The following is a 19,056-nucleotide window of genomic DNA, read 5'->3' as shown; positions in this document are numbered from 1 at the left end:
ACTTAATGCAGATCTAAATACTTCTCCCTTCCAGTTATGTGGAATTCGTGTAAATCTCTCTACATTTTCTGGAAGTCACGTTTTTCTTCCATTGTATGACATTACTCTGGGGTGTGATTCAGAAAGGTTAATAACTTCTTTATGTACCCATCCTGTTCATGCCCCTCTCCCTGTTACCTAAATTCCTGTGCCAGTTTCCATCATTCTCAATGTCACAGTAACTTCTCCTAAGCCTGTCTTTTCTCTGTGCCACACAATGAGTCACACTGTCACCCAAAGCCTACTTACCACTTTAGCAGAAAAACTTAAATTTCCACTTAGAGATCTCCAAAGAATTCACATCTAAAACACTGTACAGAAAAGCAACTCTTTCTAGGCAAATATCTCTGAAGCTTCAAGTGAGTCCCCCCATTACAAATATCAGTGTGCTGTTCCATACTACACAGTATCTTATCTGAGCATTTATTACATGGAAAGTAACAGAATTCATCTGAGACAGAAAAGATACTCAATAAAAAGACCATGAAGAACCTTTATGTGACAAAGAAAAAGGAGGTACAATGGTAAGCATCATACCCATCAATTCTGTCATTTGAACACTGAATCCACAATGGATTTAACAATTCAAACACACAAGTAACGATAGCGTACCTTTATTTTAACACGTGCACTGCACTGATGCAGTAGATACAACGCCAGCAGTTTCTCCTTGCACAAACTACTATCAGTCAATAACTTCTAGGTGGAAGCAGCATTTAGTGCAAAGAATAATTAAGAAACTTCTAATGTTAACCGTATCTCGGGAACTGTTTGCATACATGGCGCAGCAATTACAGCTGCTTCCCAACTGGCCTTAAACATGGAAAACTGATCAGCTACAGCAGTTTACATTTGGAAATTCTAACACAGAGACTTGTTTTTCTTTTAAAAAAATCTACACTACAGCAACAAATAAATAAAGACCGACAGTGTGTATATATTTGCTCAGAATCAATTCAGCAACTTAAAAAAATATAATGTTCAGTGTTTGCTGAATTGCTTTATACTGCATCTATCACTTCAAAACACTACATTTAAAAAAAGTTAAAGAAAAAAAAAATAATTCTTCCAACTCTCTTCATACCCTATTAGTTGAAAAGCTTGCAAGCACTGCTGCCTCTCAGCTATTAATACGCAATTCAGGTCCCCTGGTCATTCTGGGACTCTTTACAGAACATCCCTGCACACCCAGCAGCTTCCTGTGCAGTAATGCCAAAGGGAAGTACAAGCCCTGGTACAGTGAGCACATTAAATCATCTTCCAGTTCACAAGTTTCCTTGCTAAAAACCAAACCACCCCCACTTGTTGTGACTGATTTCTACATCTGCCAAGCTCACCCAGGAACACAGATACTCTGAACTCTGTGTCCCTGTGTGCTTCATTTCACCTACATGAGCAATCACACTAAGAATCAATGGAAATATTCATGCTTGCAAAGTTATGGATACACCTGTTTACAGGATATCTGCATTCATCTGCGGCTAGACAAACTGACTGCAGTCCTGGACCATAAATGAAGAGTCTCTACTATATTATAGGTTATAATACCAACATCTTTTCTGGGATACCTACAGCAGAGCTAAAACACTCAGGGAAATGCAGAAAACTATTCTATTTAGAGGGAAGCTCTGTTCTTTGGAAGTATTTAGTGATTCACAAGCTGTAGGCCATGGAAGAACTGTGCCCTGTGTATATTCAAGAATTAACATTAACTGTGATAATTTAAAATAGTAAGACTGAAAAATGCTTCTGTTGGCTCTCCAAACTGAAAACATTTTAACAATTTTAGACCAATTATGGACTGAAGAAACAGCAAATTTTTGCAAGTTTTCTAGTATCAGTCTGGAATTCCGCACAGGCTACTCAGGTTCCATGAACAGTTTATATATGCGGGATGCAATAAAATTACTCCTTATGTGTGGTTTAAGAATATAAAGGACAGCTTTTGTTTGGTTTGTTTTCGTTAACAGTATCTTGGGGGGGCAAATGAACTCTCTCCAATAAAACTAAGAAAATGTGAATACTGTGTGTTGAATGAAACATCATTACTGTTCAGGATTAGAGTGTTCAGGGAAATAGTGCATTTTTTATTCTATCTTGGAAAAGTAAAAAATGCACATAATAGTCATATCCCTCCTACCTCAAATGGGATTTTTAAACACAAATATCTTAGTCAATACACAGCTCTTACAAAAATATAACTTTTGACAACATGAGAAACTGCTAAAGAAAAATGCATCTTCTTCCAGAACAGAATCACAATGCCCCCCAGCTTCTACTGATTTTTACACTGCAAGTGAGTCTAACTGAGCAATAGCCTCACACAATATGGGCCATCTGTGGCAATACAACCAGCACTGATCCTACCGAAGCACACACATACTTGCCCCTCAGAACATTCAGTACAAGTGCATATAAAGACAGATCACCCACATTTCTTCATCCTCTAAGCCAACCTTTACTTCAAAAATCTAGTGCTTCCTGTAAGGCTGGGGAGAAGATATGCCCACAAGAACCTCATTATGCTCAATTACTTGCACTGGGTGGAATGAAAACCCAGCCTTGATCTTCATACTTCAGTACAAACCTATTGTTAAATCCATGTCAGAATCCAAATAGTCAATATGGCAGCAACTGAAGAATTCCAGGATGTAAAAGGCCAAAGATTCTTCTGCCGCAGAGATTACAGCAATGATGAAGAAAACTAGGGTAAATAGAAATTTAAGACTGGCTTTCTTCCCTTTGCAACAAAGGGCTTGGAGTATTCTCACAAGATTTTTTTCTTTTTAGTTATGCCCTTGTCTATATGGAAGCACTGCAGTGTTCATTAAAAAAGCCAAACAAAAACCAACACCACACAAAAACCCTCTCCCATTTTTAAAAAGCACTATAGATGAAAAATCTACTGGAAAAACAAAACCAACAAGAACTCCATGGACCACCCTTGAGGGATGAAATGCTAAAGATGTCTTTTTTAATCAACCAGTTTGTGAAGATCTACAAAAAAATAAAAAGGATCACATTCTAAAGGTTCAGTGCAGTCAGCAGCTATATAGTTTTGCTGCTTATTCATCTTTAAGTTGACTTTCAAAAATAACACCCTAGCTTGTCAAAATATACATTTTCCATTTGCTTTTAAATTAAAATAACAATAAAAAAACATTTAAAGAATTCACAATCAATAGCATGACTAAGTTTCAGGATCATCTACAGCATATAATTTAAAGGTTCAAAATGCCAATATGCAGCATGTGGCAGGCCTATATGCTCCATGCAGCATGTACACTTAGGATAATTTCAAATAATCTTGATGTTCAGATGTCAGTCTGTTTCTTCCAAATTGTGTAGAATACCCATCTGGAGAAAATAAGCAGTTAAGGAAAAGAAAAGGCAACATTTGTAGTACATGGTTAAAATGTAGCTCTTTTTACTTATATTTAAATTCTGAAAACTTCCAGTAGCTCATAAAGGGTAGGCAAAACACTCAAAAGTGAAATCTCCCTGGATTCTCTTTTTGGCTCAGCAGTTCAGGGATGCCTACACTTCAAATCACATACACATTCAATTAAGGTCTGGCAGTTGTAAAGGCAAAAATAACCTGTTTCTCTGAAACCGCAAGCTTTTAAGGGCAAGTATCTGTATATCCTTCACATTCTTTTATCTTGAAAATGCGGGGTCAAATCTGAGTTTCACAGAGAGCTGACAATAATGAGAAGCAGGAGGAGCTGACTATAGTCAGTCTGGAGTCAGTAAGGGGTCAGTATGGAGGCTGCAGCATTGAACACTACCAGGGTTAGACACACAGAAGGGAGGCAAAATGAACACATGCAACAGAAGAAAGGCTGTCAGAGCATCACACGCTTAATGTATTATGAATAAGCAGATCCTGGAAAGATGTTTCCTGTCAAGAGAGACAGCCACAGCAGGCTTTACCCTGCAAAACATTTCCAGGGAGATCCCATAAAAGCAGTAAACACTCAAGGCAAAATGCAGCCAGCAGAACCACCTTACAGCAGATCAAAATGCTCCTCTCAAGCTAAGGGCTTGAAGGTTAAACTTCTAGCTCCTTATATAACTTCCCTGCTACCCACAAATTGAAGAGATTCTGAAGGATTATTTTTAGGAATGGGATGCTTCTGAGAACATGCATACCCCTCCACTTGGAATACTTTTTTCCAGTAACACTAACTAGTAATGATAGGTATCATTCTCTTCCCCATTCCCCAGTCTTAAAAATCAAGTCTGAGCTGTATGTTCGATATGTCAGACAATATTTAAAGATCTGGATCATGCTAATCTGTATGAAGTTGGTTTCTTATTTTTGTAAAACAAAAAAGAAAATAAGAAGATACATCCTTGTCAGAACTCCCAGGCAGCATTACCCTTATCGAACAGTTTATCCCACATCACACACACCACTCAAGAACATTAACAAAAACACAGCCTGTTCATGGAAGGTGCTGATCATTTCACCAGCTGTGAATTTACAGCACTTCTAGAAAACAATTCCTACAATTATCCTTAAAATAAAACTGCAGCAGTTCATTTACTATGAAAAAAAATAAGTGTTTAAATCAGAACTGCCTTTTTGCTTGAGTTCATTACCTCCAACCAATCTACGCTTGCTTGATTTATTAATATACACTCTTCAGTCTTCTTCAGTCTTTAAGGATACAATTCCATGTAGGAGGGAACGCACACAGTTTCTTTTGAAAACTCCACAGGACAGTAAAGCCTGCTAAGCTGTTCTTCGTACAGAGTCAAGGCATCAGTCAGATTGATACAGTTTCCCTGAAGAAAAAAGAAGTTCCAGTCACAATCAAGCAAATAAGCAAAATTTCAGATGAATATATACATTTTGACATTACTGCAAGGCTTCCACATACTTGAGAAGCAGATACATGCTGTTCTCAATATTTAATATTTACAAGGCAAACAATGAACAGCTTGTCTTCATTCTGCCTACAGCAAACAACAATTTGTATCCTTTCAACAAAGGGTAAGTAAGGGGGCATTATCTATATTCTCATTAGCAGAAGGAACCATTATATGAGGGCTTCCAGTTCACAGACCACCATGTGTTGTTTACCTATAACATCCACTCCCTAACCATTTTCTTAATGATTGCTTACATTTATTAGTAAACAGTATTACAACGTCCAGATTCTTCTGTTATTTAACATTGCCTAGATCTTACAGTGTTTAAATGCACTATTAACAAAACTATAGCCTATCTATTTTAAACAGATTCCTCCACAAAGCACTATGACTAAATACATCAAATTATACAGAAGTTCTCTGACTGCGGGCTACATTGTCTTGAGTTTTCACGTCATGATTCTGAAAAGGAAGTGATTCCTATGATACCTTTTTTTGTCTTAGGGGTGAAACAGTATTACCCAAACACATCATTCTTGGAATACAAACACATTGAGGATTACAAAGAATGAAGAATTAAACAAACAAAAAAAACCCCAAAACAAACAAAGAACCCCCCCCAGAAAAACCAATCCCCCAGATGAAAACATACAAAAAAAACCCCCAAACCAAACCCCAATAAACAAAATATCCACCCCCCCCCCCCCCAAAACAACTCAAACAAAAGAACTCACCCAACCCCCCCAGCAACTCTTTTATGCAAGCACTACCTTGTCCCAAGCTAACTATTAGTAAGAAGCAGAAGTTACTGTAATGTATATCTGGGATGCCCATATGGAGAAAGCTCTGATTAGAAGACTGAATTCTCCATATCCTGGAGAACACATTTGAAGATTTAGTGGTAACAGTGAGTTCACAGAACACCAGACTGAACAAACACCAAATATCCAAAGCAATAAAAGTTATGTAAGTTCAATTAAAAAATAAAAACCTTTGTCAAGTTTCTTGCCTACATAACTGAGTAGGCTAGCAAATACTTCACAACCTTAAATTCAATGCTCTTAGGAATGAGTGAGGCAAATACAAGTTATCTGGACACTAATTTAAAATCAAGTGAAGTTGAATACAATCACCACTGCGTGGTCCACAAATTGCTCAGGTTTTTTCCAGGTATGAGGCACTGAATGAAGACTCACCAAAAAAAAAAAAGTGTACTGTTGCTGTGGCACAGCACAGAGATAATACATTCTGTAATTGTGGTCACAGTGGAGATATTGCAAAGGCCCTTGGCACACTGACAGCCAAATGAATTGATTTGTGTGGTCTTCTATGTCCACCACTTTCCTGAGGAATTTTAGCTCAACCTACAGGCCCCAAACATGATAAACCAACTATGCTGTAACACTACACATGAACAGCAAGTTATATGATGACTATAAATCTCTATTGCCCACACAGCATGTGCCAATCTGGCCATATGCAGGGCAGGATGAGATCTTCAGGAGATACATGTCCCCAGCTTCTCGTAATGGTTGGGTTTACTAGCATGTAGTATAAATGCCTTTTACCTTGATGTAGCACAAAGCCTGCTTTCCATTTCTGATTTCTGATCAGCAGAAACAGAAGCATTAACTAGCATTTTCCAAAGTAGCTCTCAATATAAAAATCATCAAGCTTCCCCACGTTTTACCACTTCTAGTGGAGGAATGTTTGCCACAGAAGATAAAAAGGAGAACAAAAAGGAAATCTTTATGTTAATGAAACAGCTCCTAATAATCCAGCACAAGAGCCAAAGCCCCACAAAATGATGGCAAGAAATGCAAGGCACAGAAGTTACATGTTAGAAAGTGTCTAAAGCAACAGCCTCCACCCACTGTGGAGTGGCAGGATCCTCCTGCTGCTCTGAATGACTTTGGGAAGTGTTTGTGTGTACCCACAAGTACACAATTTTGGTTTGGTTTTTTTTTTTTACTGACCATTGAATGCAGTATCTTGTTCTTCCTGCCCTTCAATAACATGTGTAACTTGCACCTGACTGAACCAGATGGTTCAATAAGAAAAAGCTAATCTAATAAAAAAATTTAGTTCCCTTACAGTCACAGCTTATTCAATATTTTAGGATCTCTAACTCGAAATGAGGACCCCAGGAACCTGGACTTCCTCAACGCTTCCTAAATGTCTGACTGCCTGTGTTTCACACATCGTATTGCTCTGCTAACACACTGTGAAGCTTCTAAATCCAGAACAGTCTTTAAGAAAGACTCATTTTACTGTGTAAATTCTTCATGGCACTCCCATATTTTTTTAAATAGCCTTAAAATGATTATATGCACACAGGTGCAACTAAAAGTTAATTTTCACAAAGCAAGGAGCTGAGTTTGAACAAGTACTATCTGTGCTCTTTAAAACATACAACAGACAGAGGCCAAAACAAGCAGAGGTCACATTTGAAATCAGTATTTCTACACAGCTCCATTTACACTGATTTTTCCATGTAACAACATCAGATGATAACTAGAACCAAAGTGTAAAATGTACATTCTACCTTGGAATTTATACTATTTCTCCTACTTTTTACTGGTAGGATTTTTTCACAGTGTATTTAAAACATTTCTATTTCCAGAGGAAGTGAAAAGATAATTCATTCCACCAATCTTCCTCTGAATTTTTTGCATCATGCTCAATTTTTTTTTTTTTTTTTTGGATTGTGCTCAAGTGTTCACAAGTGAAGAAGAAAGCCTCAACTTAAAAAAATCTTAACACAGCATCTTGACAATGCTCTTAGGCACATGATGTGATTCTCGGGGTTGTCCTGTACAGGGCCAGGAGCTGGACTTTGATGATTCCTGTGGGTCCCTTCCAGGCCACGAAATCCTATGATTCCACTCTATCATTCTATAATCTTTTAAAAAAACCATGTTTGGGAAAGCCCTCCTTCAAAAGAACTTGCATAAAACGTGTTTGATTATAATTTTGATCATATTGCACAAACAAACCTGTACTTGCTTATTTGGTAAAGGAAAGTGGCATGCTTTATATGGAATTTTTCATATTTGGGTTCGGCTATCAGAAAACAAATGAGATTTGTAAAAAGGTATAAGACTAACACTTACTGAGCACAACAATGAACAGACTGCTGCAGTACAGTTCAGTAACCTGTCATTATCCAGAGGATTGTGGTGGGTTTTTTTGGTTCAGCTGCCCTTTACCAAACATATCATTTTGTTTCAACATCAGACTGAATGCAAAAGGAAACTGAAAAACAACCTGTGTGTGTAATTTGAGTCATAAATAGAAACGCTGCTAGGTAATTTACAGAGCATACCACTATTACGTCGGAAGTTGAATAGGATACACAGTGATAGAGAAGTATCCAGTTTCCCAGACTGTTGCTTCAGTATTTCATTATTTCTCCCTTCTCTAGCAAGAGACAAATCACTGCAGACACCATGGAAAACAAATTACAGGAGCAGTGAACATGCCAAGAAACAATTTTTGCTTTTCAAACCCACAACTCCCCAATTTCCAAATCAAGATCTTGCCTAAAGGTTCAGACAACCCACCTGGCTCTTCTATCAACCTTTTTCTTCTGGAGAAACACCACAGGATTTTATAGTTCTGCATTGTTACTATTTTTTGTAACTATCTGGCTTTACTCAATACAGAGTTAAGCATTTCAAAAATCAATTCTACAAAACATAAGGCTTATTTCAATAAAGTTATTGAAAAATCACTATTATTAACACCTTTCTTTAAAAGATGACCAGCTTTACCAACCAAGGCTACAGTGTTAATAACAATGTCAATCACACTTAGATGTTCTAGTATCACTAGAGTGCCACAGGGAACCAAGCAGAGATCAGTCTAATAAGCTGTGTCCACTTTAACTGCCGCTGCCTAATGAAGAGTTATGTGGTAGAGTAATGCATTGTTTGCTCTGGACAGACACCATATAACTCAAACAATAGCTAATATTGAATGCTGTTTAATAAGGTTTAAAGCAGATGACTCACTAATTAAATGTTTTCAGAAGGAAATAACCAAAATCATGTTCTTTTTTCTCCCACAGGGTTCAGTCAAATTTTCAACACACACAAAACCCTACCCAACTCCTCTGCCCAGCCCCCCGTACTTAATCTCTGTTCCACGTCAAACAATTTGACAGGTAAGAACTAGGAGATAGATGAATTTTTTTTTACTCCTTAAGAAGCATCTTTCAGACAGAAGAGTACTTGAGGCGGTTTAAACTTTGAGATTAACAAATCTTTATCAGTAAAGACCTTGTTTAAGACAGATGACTCCTGAACTGTTTCACAGCCTTTGCATCCTGAGTCTGCTCAGGGCTTGCACTCACTCCAACAGCTCATGCCTGTCTCCCAACATCAGTTTTTCTGGGCTCTCACAAGGCATATATTCTGTAGACCCATGAGTTTAGTTTTTAGGTTTCTACAGCACAAGGCACAACACATTTAAATAACAAATACAGTTCTGGACCGACAAAAAACATTCCTTAAAATAAGTAGCGAAAAAAAAATTGTTTAAATTAACCATGTAAGTTCCAGTTAACTATGCCCACCTATAAAGGGGATGTGTCCATCAACTATTAACAGGCTGAACTTGGGCCACTATGCTTCCTCCAACCCTCAGAAAGTAAACCAGTGACTTGAAAGCAGGTGAAAGGGTCCCTTTTCCATACTTGACCATTTCTTACATGTCTTACCCCACATGTCATTGTCACTGGACACCTTTGTCTGTGACTGTACGCCAGAGAAGTTTAATTTTTAACATGGGTTTCTGTTTTTGTTTTGCAATAATGTGCCAGAATTTGACATCGCCAAGGTTCGGTTTTATCCTTCCTCACTTCACAGTGACTAATAAGCAGTGAGACACTGATCATGAAACACCTAGCATAAAAGCTAGGCTTAAGTTTGGGGGGACACAGAGGGCTGTTAAGGAAATAATGGAGGCAAACCTGACTGTTAAGTACGTCCACTGGCCAAAAGATCAATTAATTTAAAGCTGAACTCTCAGTAACAAAGGGAAATGAAAATGTCTGTTCCTTAAAGCCTCTCAAACTACCAAGAAATCACAGAGGCTCACACAGCCATTCTTCCAGCATCCTTTCATGGTTCAGTCATAGAGAATCTTGCTCCCTCGCTGGAAGTGCTAATTAGAAAGCCCACACAGCAGCCAAAAAAAGGAGTCTAACTATGGAGCAACATGATGATTGTCTGGACATTCAGAGGGCTGTGTAGGAGAGTGGCCAGGAAGAGACAGCTTAGTGAAGGGCCACATGTTCATGCGGGAGACACATGATCCCTTGCACCAGGGGTCAGTGCTGTTTACTGGAACGTGTGAGTGGTCTGAGTTTCTATCCTGCCTGGGCTGAATGACCCCAACCAGGAAGTCACAAATTCCTGTTTAGAGGTATTTTTAAAGATTCCACTTTATAAACAGGCTGAAAATGATAGCCTTCTCAACCTCAAAAGATTAGATCAACAGAACAAAAACTTAGCACAGAAAAAGGCATTTTCTTAGCTACACAATCCACTGACACGCAGAAACAACCTTACAATCAGTCTCTGCATCTGCTAGACCATGGTTTCACAGCTCTTGGGACAATCCTCACATGCTACTTCGAAGGCACAAGAGAGGGATGGTTCAGAAAACAAAAGCCACAAACATATCATCTACAAGAATACATACTCACTTGAAAGAAATCACTTGGGCCATCTAAAAATCATATTTTTATGAAGTCCAATACTGTAAAAACACTTAACGCGCTCAGAAACAAGTTGCTGGGAAGGTGTATTAGAGATGAAACTGCACCTCAGGATTTTCCAAGGTCTTACATCCTCACCAACTCAAATTTCTCTCCACTGTGATGGCTGGGAACATGTGCCTCTAACTGGCTCTGCCTTGGAGAAGGTTAACACCGAGCAGACCTGGCCTCATATCGTATCATATTGTATCGTGTCATATCATTACACATTTCAAAGCACCAACTTCAGAAGAAGAATGGAAATAAGAGCATGCCATATGACCACTGAACCTCAGAGTGGTGGGATTATGTTTAACAGTAAGTTTTCATAAACAAGCTTCAAGTCTTAAACCTACAGACAGGTTTGCAAGTTCTGCAGGCTAAGGGCCCTGAAGCTCATGACTCTCTGTGTAGGCTCCAACACTCAATATGGATGATGCAGCTAGAAAAGCAAGGGCATGTAAAGCACAGCTGCTACTCGTACAAGTTTTTGTTCTAAGCTGTGATTACTATTTGCACAGAGAAAGTATGAAGGCATTTTTCCCCAAATACACTCAGACACAGACTTAAAGCAGCAGAGAATGACATTCATTAACTTCCCCTTTTACATCTTTCCAGAGCTGAAAAAAAGGTAGTCCCTCCTGCATCTTAAAATTGGCCACATAAGTTCTTATAACTCCTAGGAATACAAATAAATAGTCTGAAAAATCTTCCACAGGCAGAATGTCTAAAAATCTTAATGAACTGCCAGGCAATACCAGTTACCTGCCTCCACCTAGTGGTGACAGGACATTCTGCACCAGCATTTGGAGACTGCTTTGAGGATCACCAAGGAAGGAATCCCGAATGAACCACCAGGTGTGTTAGAGCAGCATGCGAGAAGTAATTCTTTTTACAATCTCAGATAAATTATATCCATCTGGAGTTCAACAGCACTAGACCCTGCCTGCTGAAAATTCACTTGCAGATCAGAACATTTTCTAAAACTTGCGCAGAGCTCAATGAAGAGGTGATGAGCATTTCCCTTTATTTTTCCCAGCAGTGGCATTTAGACAGCAGGCAGCAATACAGTATGTGAAAGGATGGCATTCTGTGAACACAACTCCACTTCTGGGTAAGGAATTTCTTTGGCACTGAAATAAATGACATCCTAACTAGATGCACATGATTCTGTTCAGGGTGCAAGGGGACATGCTACAAACTACAAAGAACAAAAATTTTCAATGTCAGTACAATATAATGCCAAGGCAGAAGAAGCAACTATAATTACTGGCTAGTAGTCCACAGAACAACAATCCTTTTGCTGCATTTTTCCTATGAGACATTTCCTCATCATAGCAAAGATGAGGCTCTAACAAGTAAGTGGACATTCCCTCAGCCACTTTTCTTGGTGATATTTAATATTTTTTGGTTTAGAGAACCAAAATGCAAAGAAGGGACTGGGGGGCACACGGAGTCCTGTATTTTAAAAACATAACTGCCTTAAAAGGCACATGATGTCTTCAGCAAGGCCTGCTGTGTAATATATGCATCCTGAAAGTAGATAGCGGGAACAAAAGTAACTTAAATTCCCAATGTTAATACACAGAGCTGAAACCACTGGCATTCAACAGCAAACACAACAGAGCATTCAAAATCATTTATGAGTTCCCAGTGTGTGACTAAGCTGCCAAAGTTCATAGCAGTCATGTTTGAACTTCCGACCATAGTCTAACCCAATACTCTGAGTAGCCAGCTTCAGATAGTTTAGTTGAATTTAAATTTGTTTAAATAATTAAAACAAAGTTATAGACAGCTGATTTTCTTTAGAGCACCCTGGTAAGTCTGTTCATCCTATGACCAGACTACTGAGTTGTGTGAGGATGTGGTGGGTTGAGTTTGGCTGGATGCCAAGTGCCCACAAAAGACATGCTGTCATTCCCCTGCTCAGCTGGACAGAGGAGAGAAAATACAGCAAAAGGCTCACAGGGCAACATAAGGATGGGGAGAGAACACTCACCAGTTACTGTCACAAGCAATCAGACTCACCTTTGTATTAAACTCAAGTTCCTCATCAAATCAGAGTGGGATAATAAGAAATAAACCCAAATTTTAGGAACATCTTCCCCTACCCCTCTTTTCTCCCCAGGGTGAACTTTACTCACAAACTGCGCTAATGGGGAATGGGGATTGTGGTCAGTTCATCCCATTTTATTTCTAGTGCTCCTTCCTCCTCCCACACTTCTCTGCTCCAGTGTGGGGTCTCCCCCCATGTGAGACAGTCCTCCATTAAGTTCCCCAACATGAGTGCTTCCATGGTCTGCAGTTTTTCATTAATTGCTCCAGCATGGGTCTCCTGCAGGGTCACAAGTTCTGCTAGCAAGCCTTCTCCAGTGTGGGTTTCCCACAGGGTCACAGCTTCCTCCAGGTATCCACGTGTTCTGGCATGGGGTCCTCCAGGGGCTGCAGGTGGATCTCTGCTCCCCTGTGGAGCTTCATGGGCTGCAGAATGACAGCCTCCTACATCATGGTCTTCATCACAGGCTGCATGGGAATCTCTGCACTGGTACATGGAGCATCTCCTGCCCCTCCTTCTCCACTGACCTTGGAGTCTGCAGAGCTGTTTCTCTCACATATTCTCACTTCTCTCTCTGGCTGCAACTGCTGTTGTGCAGCAACTTTTCGCCCTTCAAAAATCTTATCCCAGAGGCACTACCACAGTCACTGATGGGCTCAGCTTTGGCCAGAAGTTGATCCACCCCGAAGCAAGTCTGGCATTGGCTTTGTCAGACATGGGGGAGCCCTCCCCACTCCCCCCCACTATCAAAACCTAGTCAGATAAACCCAGTACAGATGGTTTTTCCATTCTTACAGAGGATTATTTTGTTTTTTCAGGCCCAACTGGGAAGGGGCTACAAGAACCATCAAATGGGCTGGGTAGTGTATCAGTAGATGTATCAAAAGCTCTGAAAGCTGTTTGCCCCAGTATTAATTGTCCTTTTCTCAACACTTTCAGGAAGACGAAGCTGCTTGAGAACACTGCTTCTATACTCCAGCCCTTTCATTGGCTACCCATTAGCCACAAGTCCAATTTTAAGCCATGTCAATTTTAATATTGTTTCTTTCTCATCCTGCCATGTACCACCTTGTTGCTTTGGGGCCACAAAATATAATATTGCATAGTTTCACAACAGCTAAAACCCACCAGGGCTGGTTCAGAACTGCTGTCCTTTCTTTCTGTGCAAGCAGATGATGGAGAGCCAACTTATCTCCTCCCGTGAGGACAGGACAGGCAGCAGGGGCTGCACCAGTCTCCACCTCAGCTGGTTTCAGCTGACACAAAACAACCCTCCTGTCCTCTGGCTACAGCACAGCCATCATTCCAGCTTTCAGCACAACCTTATTCTCAAGAGCCCTTCTGCAAAGTCCAAAAAAAACCTGTCCCCAGACATGTTTACCTTTGTCCCAATAAGGCCAGCTAGTCTCACTGTGTATGGTGTAAGTACAGTAACTGCAACACAACTTGCTCTGTTTCCAAAAGATTTAGTGTCCTTTTGATATCAAAGTCTGCCATAAATATTTCCACTAGTAACAGGACAGAAATGCCATTAAAATTTAGAGTGTGGTACAACCATGTTAATCGTATCTTATATTTCAACCACAAGATCATTTCTCCTGCTCATAAAACCACAGTATTTTAAAACAGAGCAGCATATTAGAATTGCCAGAAACCTCATCCCACAAGTTTTTCGTTTCTTTTAAAACCTGCACAATTTTACAGTAGACCAATTTCTTTATATTTCAGAGCTTAAGGATATTATTCCAAAATACAGTACTTAGATTCTCCACACATCAGAAGACTAGTTTATGAGCATGACAAAAGAAACACAACTTCAGAGACTTAGACTTCGCTGAACCATCTGCTGGCTCCTGTCACATTCTTGTATTATTGCACACAGCTTTGTGGCATTCCAAATTCAGGATTACATGAAGTATTTTCAGTGGAAAGCTATACCACAAGTCTATTATCTATGAGGTGGCTATATTAATTTTCTCATCCCCCTGCACCTATGCCAAACTCTTACACCTTAATGAACGATAAATTTTCATGTTTTACACTCTACAACTGAAGACATTAGCTTAAAAACCATCTATCTCTTCATAAAGTACATCTGTTCTGCTTTTCAAAGAATTGTTCAGCTGCAATATTCTGTAGCATGCCTTGCTGAGTCTTACAATTATGCTTTTAAACTCCAGACAAAAGTTCATGAAATAATGAAAAAAAGACAAGTCAGTTAGCAAAACCTAACTTTCATGCAAAAGTGCTTGGTAAGTCATTAAAGGAAGAAAACCAGCTTGTAGTAGATTTTTAGGTAGTTTTGTCTTTTTTTTTTAACTGAAACAGTGCAAATTGCAATACATACAAAGCAGTACTTCATTACACCCAGATATCATACCTGTGTGAAGTATTTTCCATCTTGTTTCAGGACTTTCATTGAGAGGTCAAGAATCAACCGCAGAAATTCCCATGTAGAATCTGCATATGGGGAGTGATTGAAAAACAACCGCACATTATTGGCTTGTTCACTTATTACATATTCAAGACTTGCAAAGTCTTAAAAAAATTTTAAAAATAAAGCCTGGAGTAAAAAACCCCAAATGTAAACCATATGCAACAGCAGTGATGGCAGGAGTGCTGCTGGTTTTCTTCACAGGAATTCTCCAGAAGTTTCCAATAAACTCTAAAGTGAGGAAAATCTACTAGAGTATGAACTCCAAATACTTCTCAAGAACTACATGAGTTCATATTATTCTGGAATAAGATTTAAAAGAGTGCTAGGCACATGCTAGCCTTTTCTAATATTCAAAAAATTTTCAAAAGAACAGATGTCTTACTATCTTTTTTTTCCTCTCAGATTTGTTGTTTAAATGGAAAAAATGAAAGCAGTTATGGTGTAAGCTGTTATGCAGCAGAAGAACAGAAATGTTGAAAATTCTCTGGAAGTTTAAGAAAATAAATTACAAGATTTACCTTCTTCTGGAGATGTGGAGATTGGAACAGCTGTCAGATCATTAATTACATAATCAAACATTCTTCCTTCTTTGGCATACCTCTTCAGTACAGGAATACAGTCCTCAATTAGGACCTATAAGAATGAAATACTGTACCTAGTCTTCAAAATACCCTAAAACTCACCAGGTAAAAGGAACAAATGTGGATTCACAGAAATTAAAGCGGAAAATATCAAAATTAAATACATGTTTAATTTTAGGCTCCACCTTCAACTTTTTACATCATACAGAAAGAAGGAACTTTGTAGGAATTATGACAATGACAACACAGGCACTCTAGGACTGAATTTCCTAGATCTGTGACCACTGTTCTTCCTACCAAATGCTGACAACAGTTAGCAGTTCCATGTAAGTATAGTAAGTTATTCATATGAAGGGTCACTGATTTCCACAGTAGCATGTGACTTATCTGTTAATTTTTTGTGTGTTTTTATTAGCTCACTCCTGTAAGTTACTATCTATCACAGCATCTATGGACCAGTAATGAAAACAAAAACAGGCTACACCTGGGCTCATTTTTAAGTGCTGTCAGATGCAGCACAAAGACCTCAACTGCAGGAATGCATGACATTTGTTGGGGTTTTTATTTTTAATATAACAGCAGTGTAATACTAAGGGATTTTGCCTGCAAATTAAAAATAATTGTTAAATGTGTATTACAAATCCGGGTATTTCCAACTGTATAGAACACCTAAGAAATACACATTTCTTCTATCTTTTTAACAGTTTAAGGTTTAACAGTTTAAGGAATGATGTTAAACACTACGTTCTTACTGCTATTTCCTCTTTATTTCTAAGTTATAGCAAACATTCTCCTATTTCACATTCCTTAAAAGCTGCATATGCATTTAATTTTAGAAGTCTGAAGACAGAGTTAAAATACTTCCAACATGAATTCCAGCTATTAAAATATGCAAGTGTCATACAAAAGGAAAAAATGCTTCCCAAACTTGAGTGAGAAAACTTGTCCCCAAAACTTTGCCATAGCAGTCTTCCAGACTAGGTCAACATGTATTTAAAATATTACTTGTAATGAAAGAAAAACAAAACATTACCTGGTAGCACTCTCCTTTCAGATTGTCTAAGACATCTCCGCACGTTTTACGCATGTGTTTTCTACACCCGTCAATCACCATTTGGTCAATGTTTGAGGTTTGTCAAGGCATAATACACTCCAGAAGTAATAGAGGTAACAGCTTCTACTTCTTCAGAAACAAGTTCTCAAGGAGGTGGCATTCACAAAGGAATAATTGGATGTGTCTATTGGTGTATATACTGCAATAGCCAACCTTACGTTCTGGCCTCCAGATTCAAATAGATTATTAGGAAGTGCTTATTTTTGGTTTTAACCAAAATTTTTGATACTTTAGGTTATCATCATCATCAAACCCTGAAATGTGAACTGTAAAACTATTAAAAACTCCATAAAGTTAAAGTAGGTTCAGATTTTAACCTACACTTTTAAGACAATTATTTTTAGTCTTAGCAAAGGGATCCCAAAATCTAGGATGATCAACATTTCACATGGCTAACAGCAGTTTACATTACAAACTATATGAACTACACAATGTTGAAAACTTGATTTGTATTGGTATTTTTAAAACAGGGTTGGTCAATTCATCAATACAGTTCATCAAGTCCTTGCATTCCTATTGATTAAATTTTTTTGCTTCTAGGCACTATTTTTTTTTTACAGCTTTCTTTAGGAAAACAGAAGAACTCAAAAAGGCAGAACTGAGCCCAAAACACAAACTTGACAGATCTGTCTTCTGTTACTAGAGAAAGCATCAGAATGATGACAGAGGCATCCCTTTCCAGCCTTATTTAAACTACTCTCAGAGTTATAGTATGGATTGGGAACCTGAAAGCAGGTGTTGCATAACGATGCACAAACATGCAGTCACTGGTCTCTCTAAGCTGACAAAAAGAAATTTCATTTAAGACCCCATCTCCTCATGCAAATCAGAACCTGACAGGTAACTGTCCTCAGTGCTAAGGTATCAGCAGAAAGCTCTGGTTGATATGAATAACGGGCCATTTGTCAAAGGATATCTCTACCATAGTAACCATCTTTGGCTTCAGTTTGACTATCTCATAGAGTATACCTCCATCACCACCTCCTAGGATTAGCACTTCTTTCCCAGTGTAGTCTTCCTTTCCACTGCCCATTATGGCTTGAGTATATGCCAGGTCACTTTCTGCCAGATCTGAATGGAAGGAAGAGAGAATTGGACAGCAATATTAAGTCTTCAGTTGTTCTCATTAACTGGTATTAATCCAGAGGTGATACAATACAGACGAAAGCAAGAGCATCTACAGAAACAACCTGGCTCTCAGAGACAGTGCAAGTAGTGAGATCTTTCTCAGAATCCCACACAGGATTTCTCCAGTTCTCCATGTGAACCCAACAAATGGCCACCTCAGCATTTGGAAGTACTGTGTGCCAAAAGAAGCCAAGTAGGAGACCAAAACCATCAGTCTTTGTAACTTGATACTTCAGTGGCTTTTTATCTCAGACTCATCCTGAAAGAGACAGATCTGGAAATTTTTGAAAACACATTGTGGACACCAGCTAAAAAGAGCAACCTAGCCTAGATGCACACCAGTCGATCCCTGCACAGAAACAAACATGACCATTAACCCAGGTGCTGAAGGGCCCTGCAGCTTGCCTTCTGCCAGCATCAGCTTCAAAGCAGGCACTAACACTCCCAAGCTGCAATAACAGATCTGCACTACAAGGGCCAAGCTTTGTGCAGCAGCACATCGTGGCATATCCTATCACTCTGCCTGGCAACTACCACCTCACTCACGAGTGCACAATAACAAAATGAGACAAAGCATTGTTTTAAAATCCCATGGAAGGGAAATAAGTAATGGCATACGTCCCTTTCTACAAGGCACATTGTCACAATGTTCAAGCAAAACCTCATCTCCATATTAAACTCTGATGAAAATTTCTGGCTAGAAGTACTGAGTACTACATTTGATGATTTCTAATACAGTTCTATCTGGATTAGAAAATACCTTGCTAATGCACTCAGTAACAGTGCTTTTCAGCTGCCATCTGCACAGAAGCCCTCTTGACAGTTGCAGAAAGTGAACTGAATGGTTAGAGGTACTTCCAATGATTTCAAAAAGCTGTAGTTTAATTCCTTAATTTCTCTGCCATCAGAGTTAAGACAGGTATTCTATCCCTGGGCAGCAACAGCCCTCATTTACCACAGTCAGTCCTTTTTCAACATAAGAACTAAGATTTTACAAAGCACAATCCTTTTGTTGCCTAGATTTTCTAGAAAACAGCAGTCTCCAGTTTTAAAAAACAGTAG

The 19,056-nt window shown here is 38.9% G+C and overlaps 1 protein-coding gene across 1 annotated transcript in view; it reads right to left on the bottom strand.

Annotated features, from left to right (window-relative positions):
* Positions 1-448: 448 nt before the first annotated feature.
* The window catches only part of SMS (spermine synthase), a 46,092-nt gene continuing 27,484 nt past the window's right edge, over positions 449-19,056 (bottom strand). The window contains exons 6-11 of the mRNA XM_032100814.1: positions 17,783-17,937; positions 16,786-16,875; positions 15,690-15,804; positions 15,115-15,194; positions 4,715-4,830; positions 449-3,396 (exon numbers count right to left, since the gene is read on the bottom strand). Of these exons, the coding sequence (XP_031956705.1) occupies positions 3,354-3,396; positions 4,715-4,830; positions 15,115-15,194; positions 15,690-15,804; positions 16,786-16,875; positions 17,783-17,937 (599 nt within the window). The 3' untranslated portion in view covers positions 449-3,353. The remainder of the gene's footprint in view (positions 3,397-4,714; positions 4,831-15,114; positions 15,195-15,689; positions 15,805-16,785; positions 16,876-17,782; positions 17,938-19,056) is intronic.

This window comes from Corvus moneduloides, chromosome 2 (assembly GCF_009650955.1).
Source record: "Corvus moneduloides isolate bCorMon1 chromosome 2, bCorMon1.pri, whole genome shotgun sequence".
Classification (NCBI taxonomy): Eukaryota; Metazoa; Chordata; class Aves; order Passeriformes; family Corvidae; genus Corvus; species Corvus moneduloides.
Note: the sequence above shows the minus strand (reverse complement) of the source record. Positions and strands in the feature narration are given on the sequence as shown.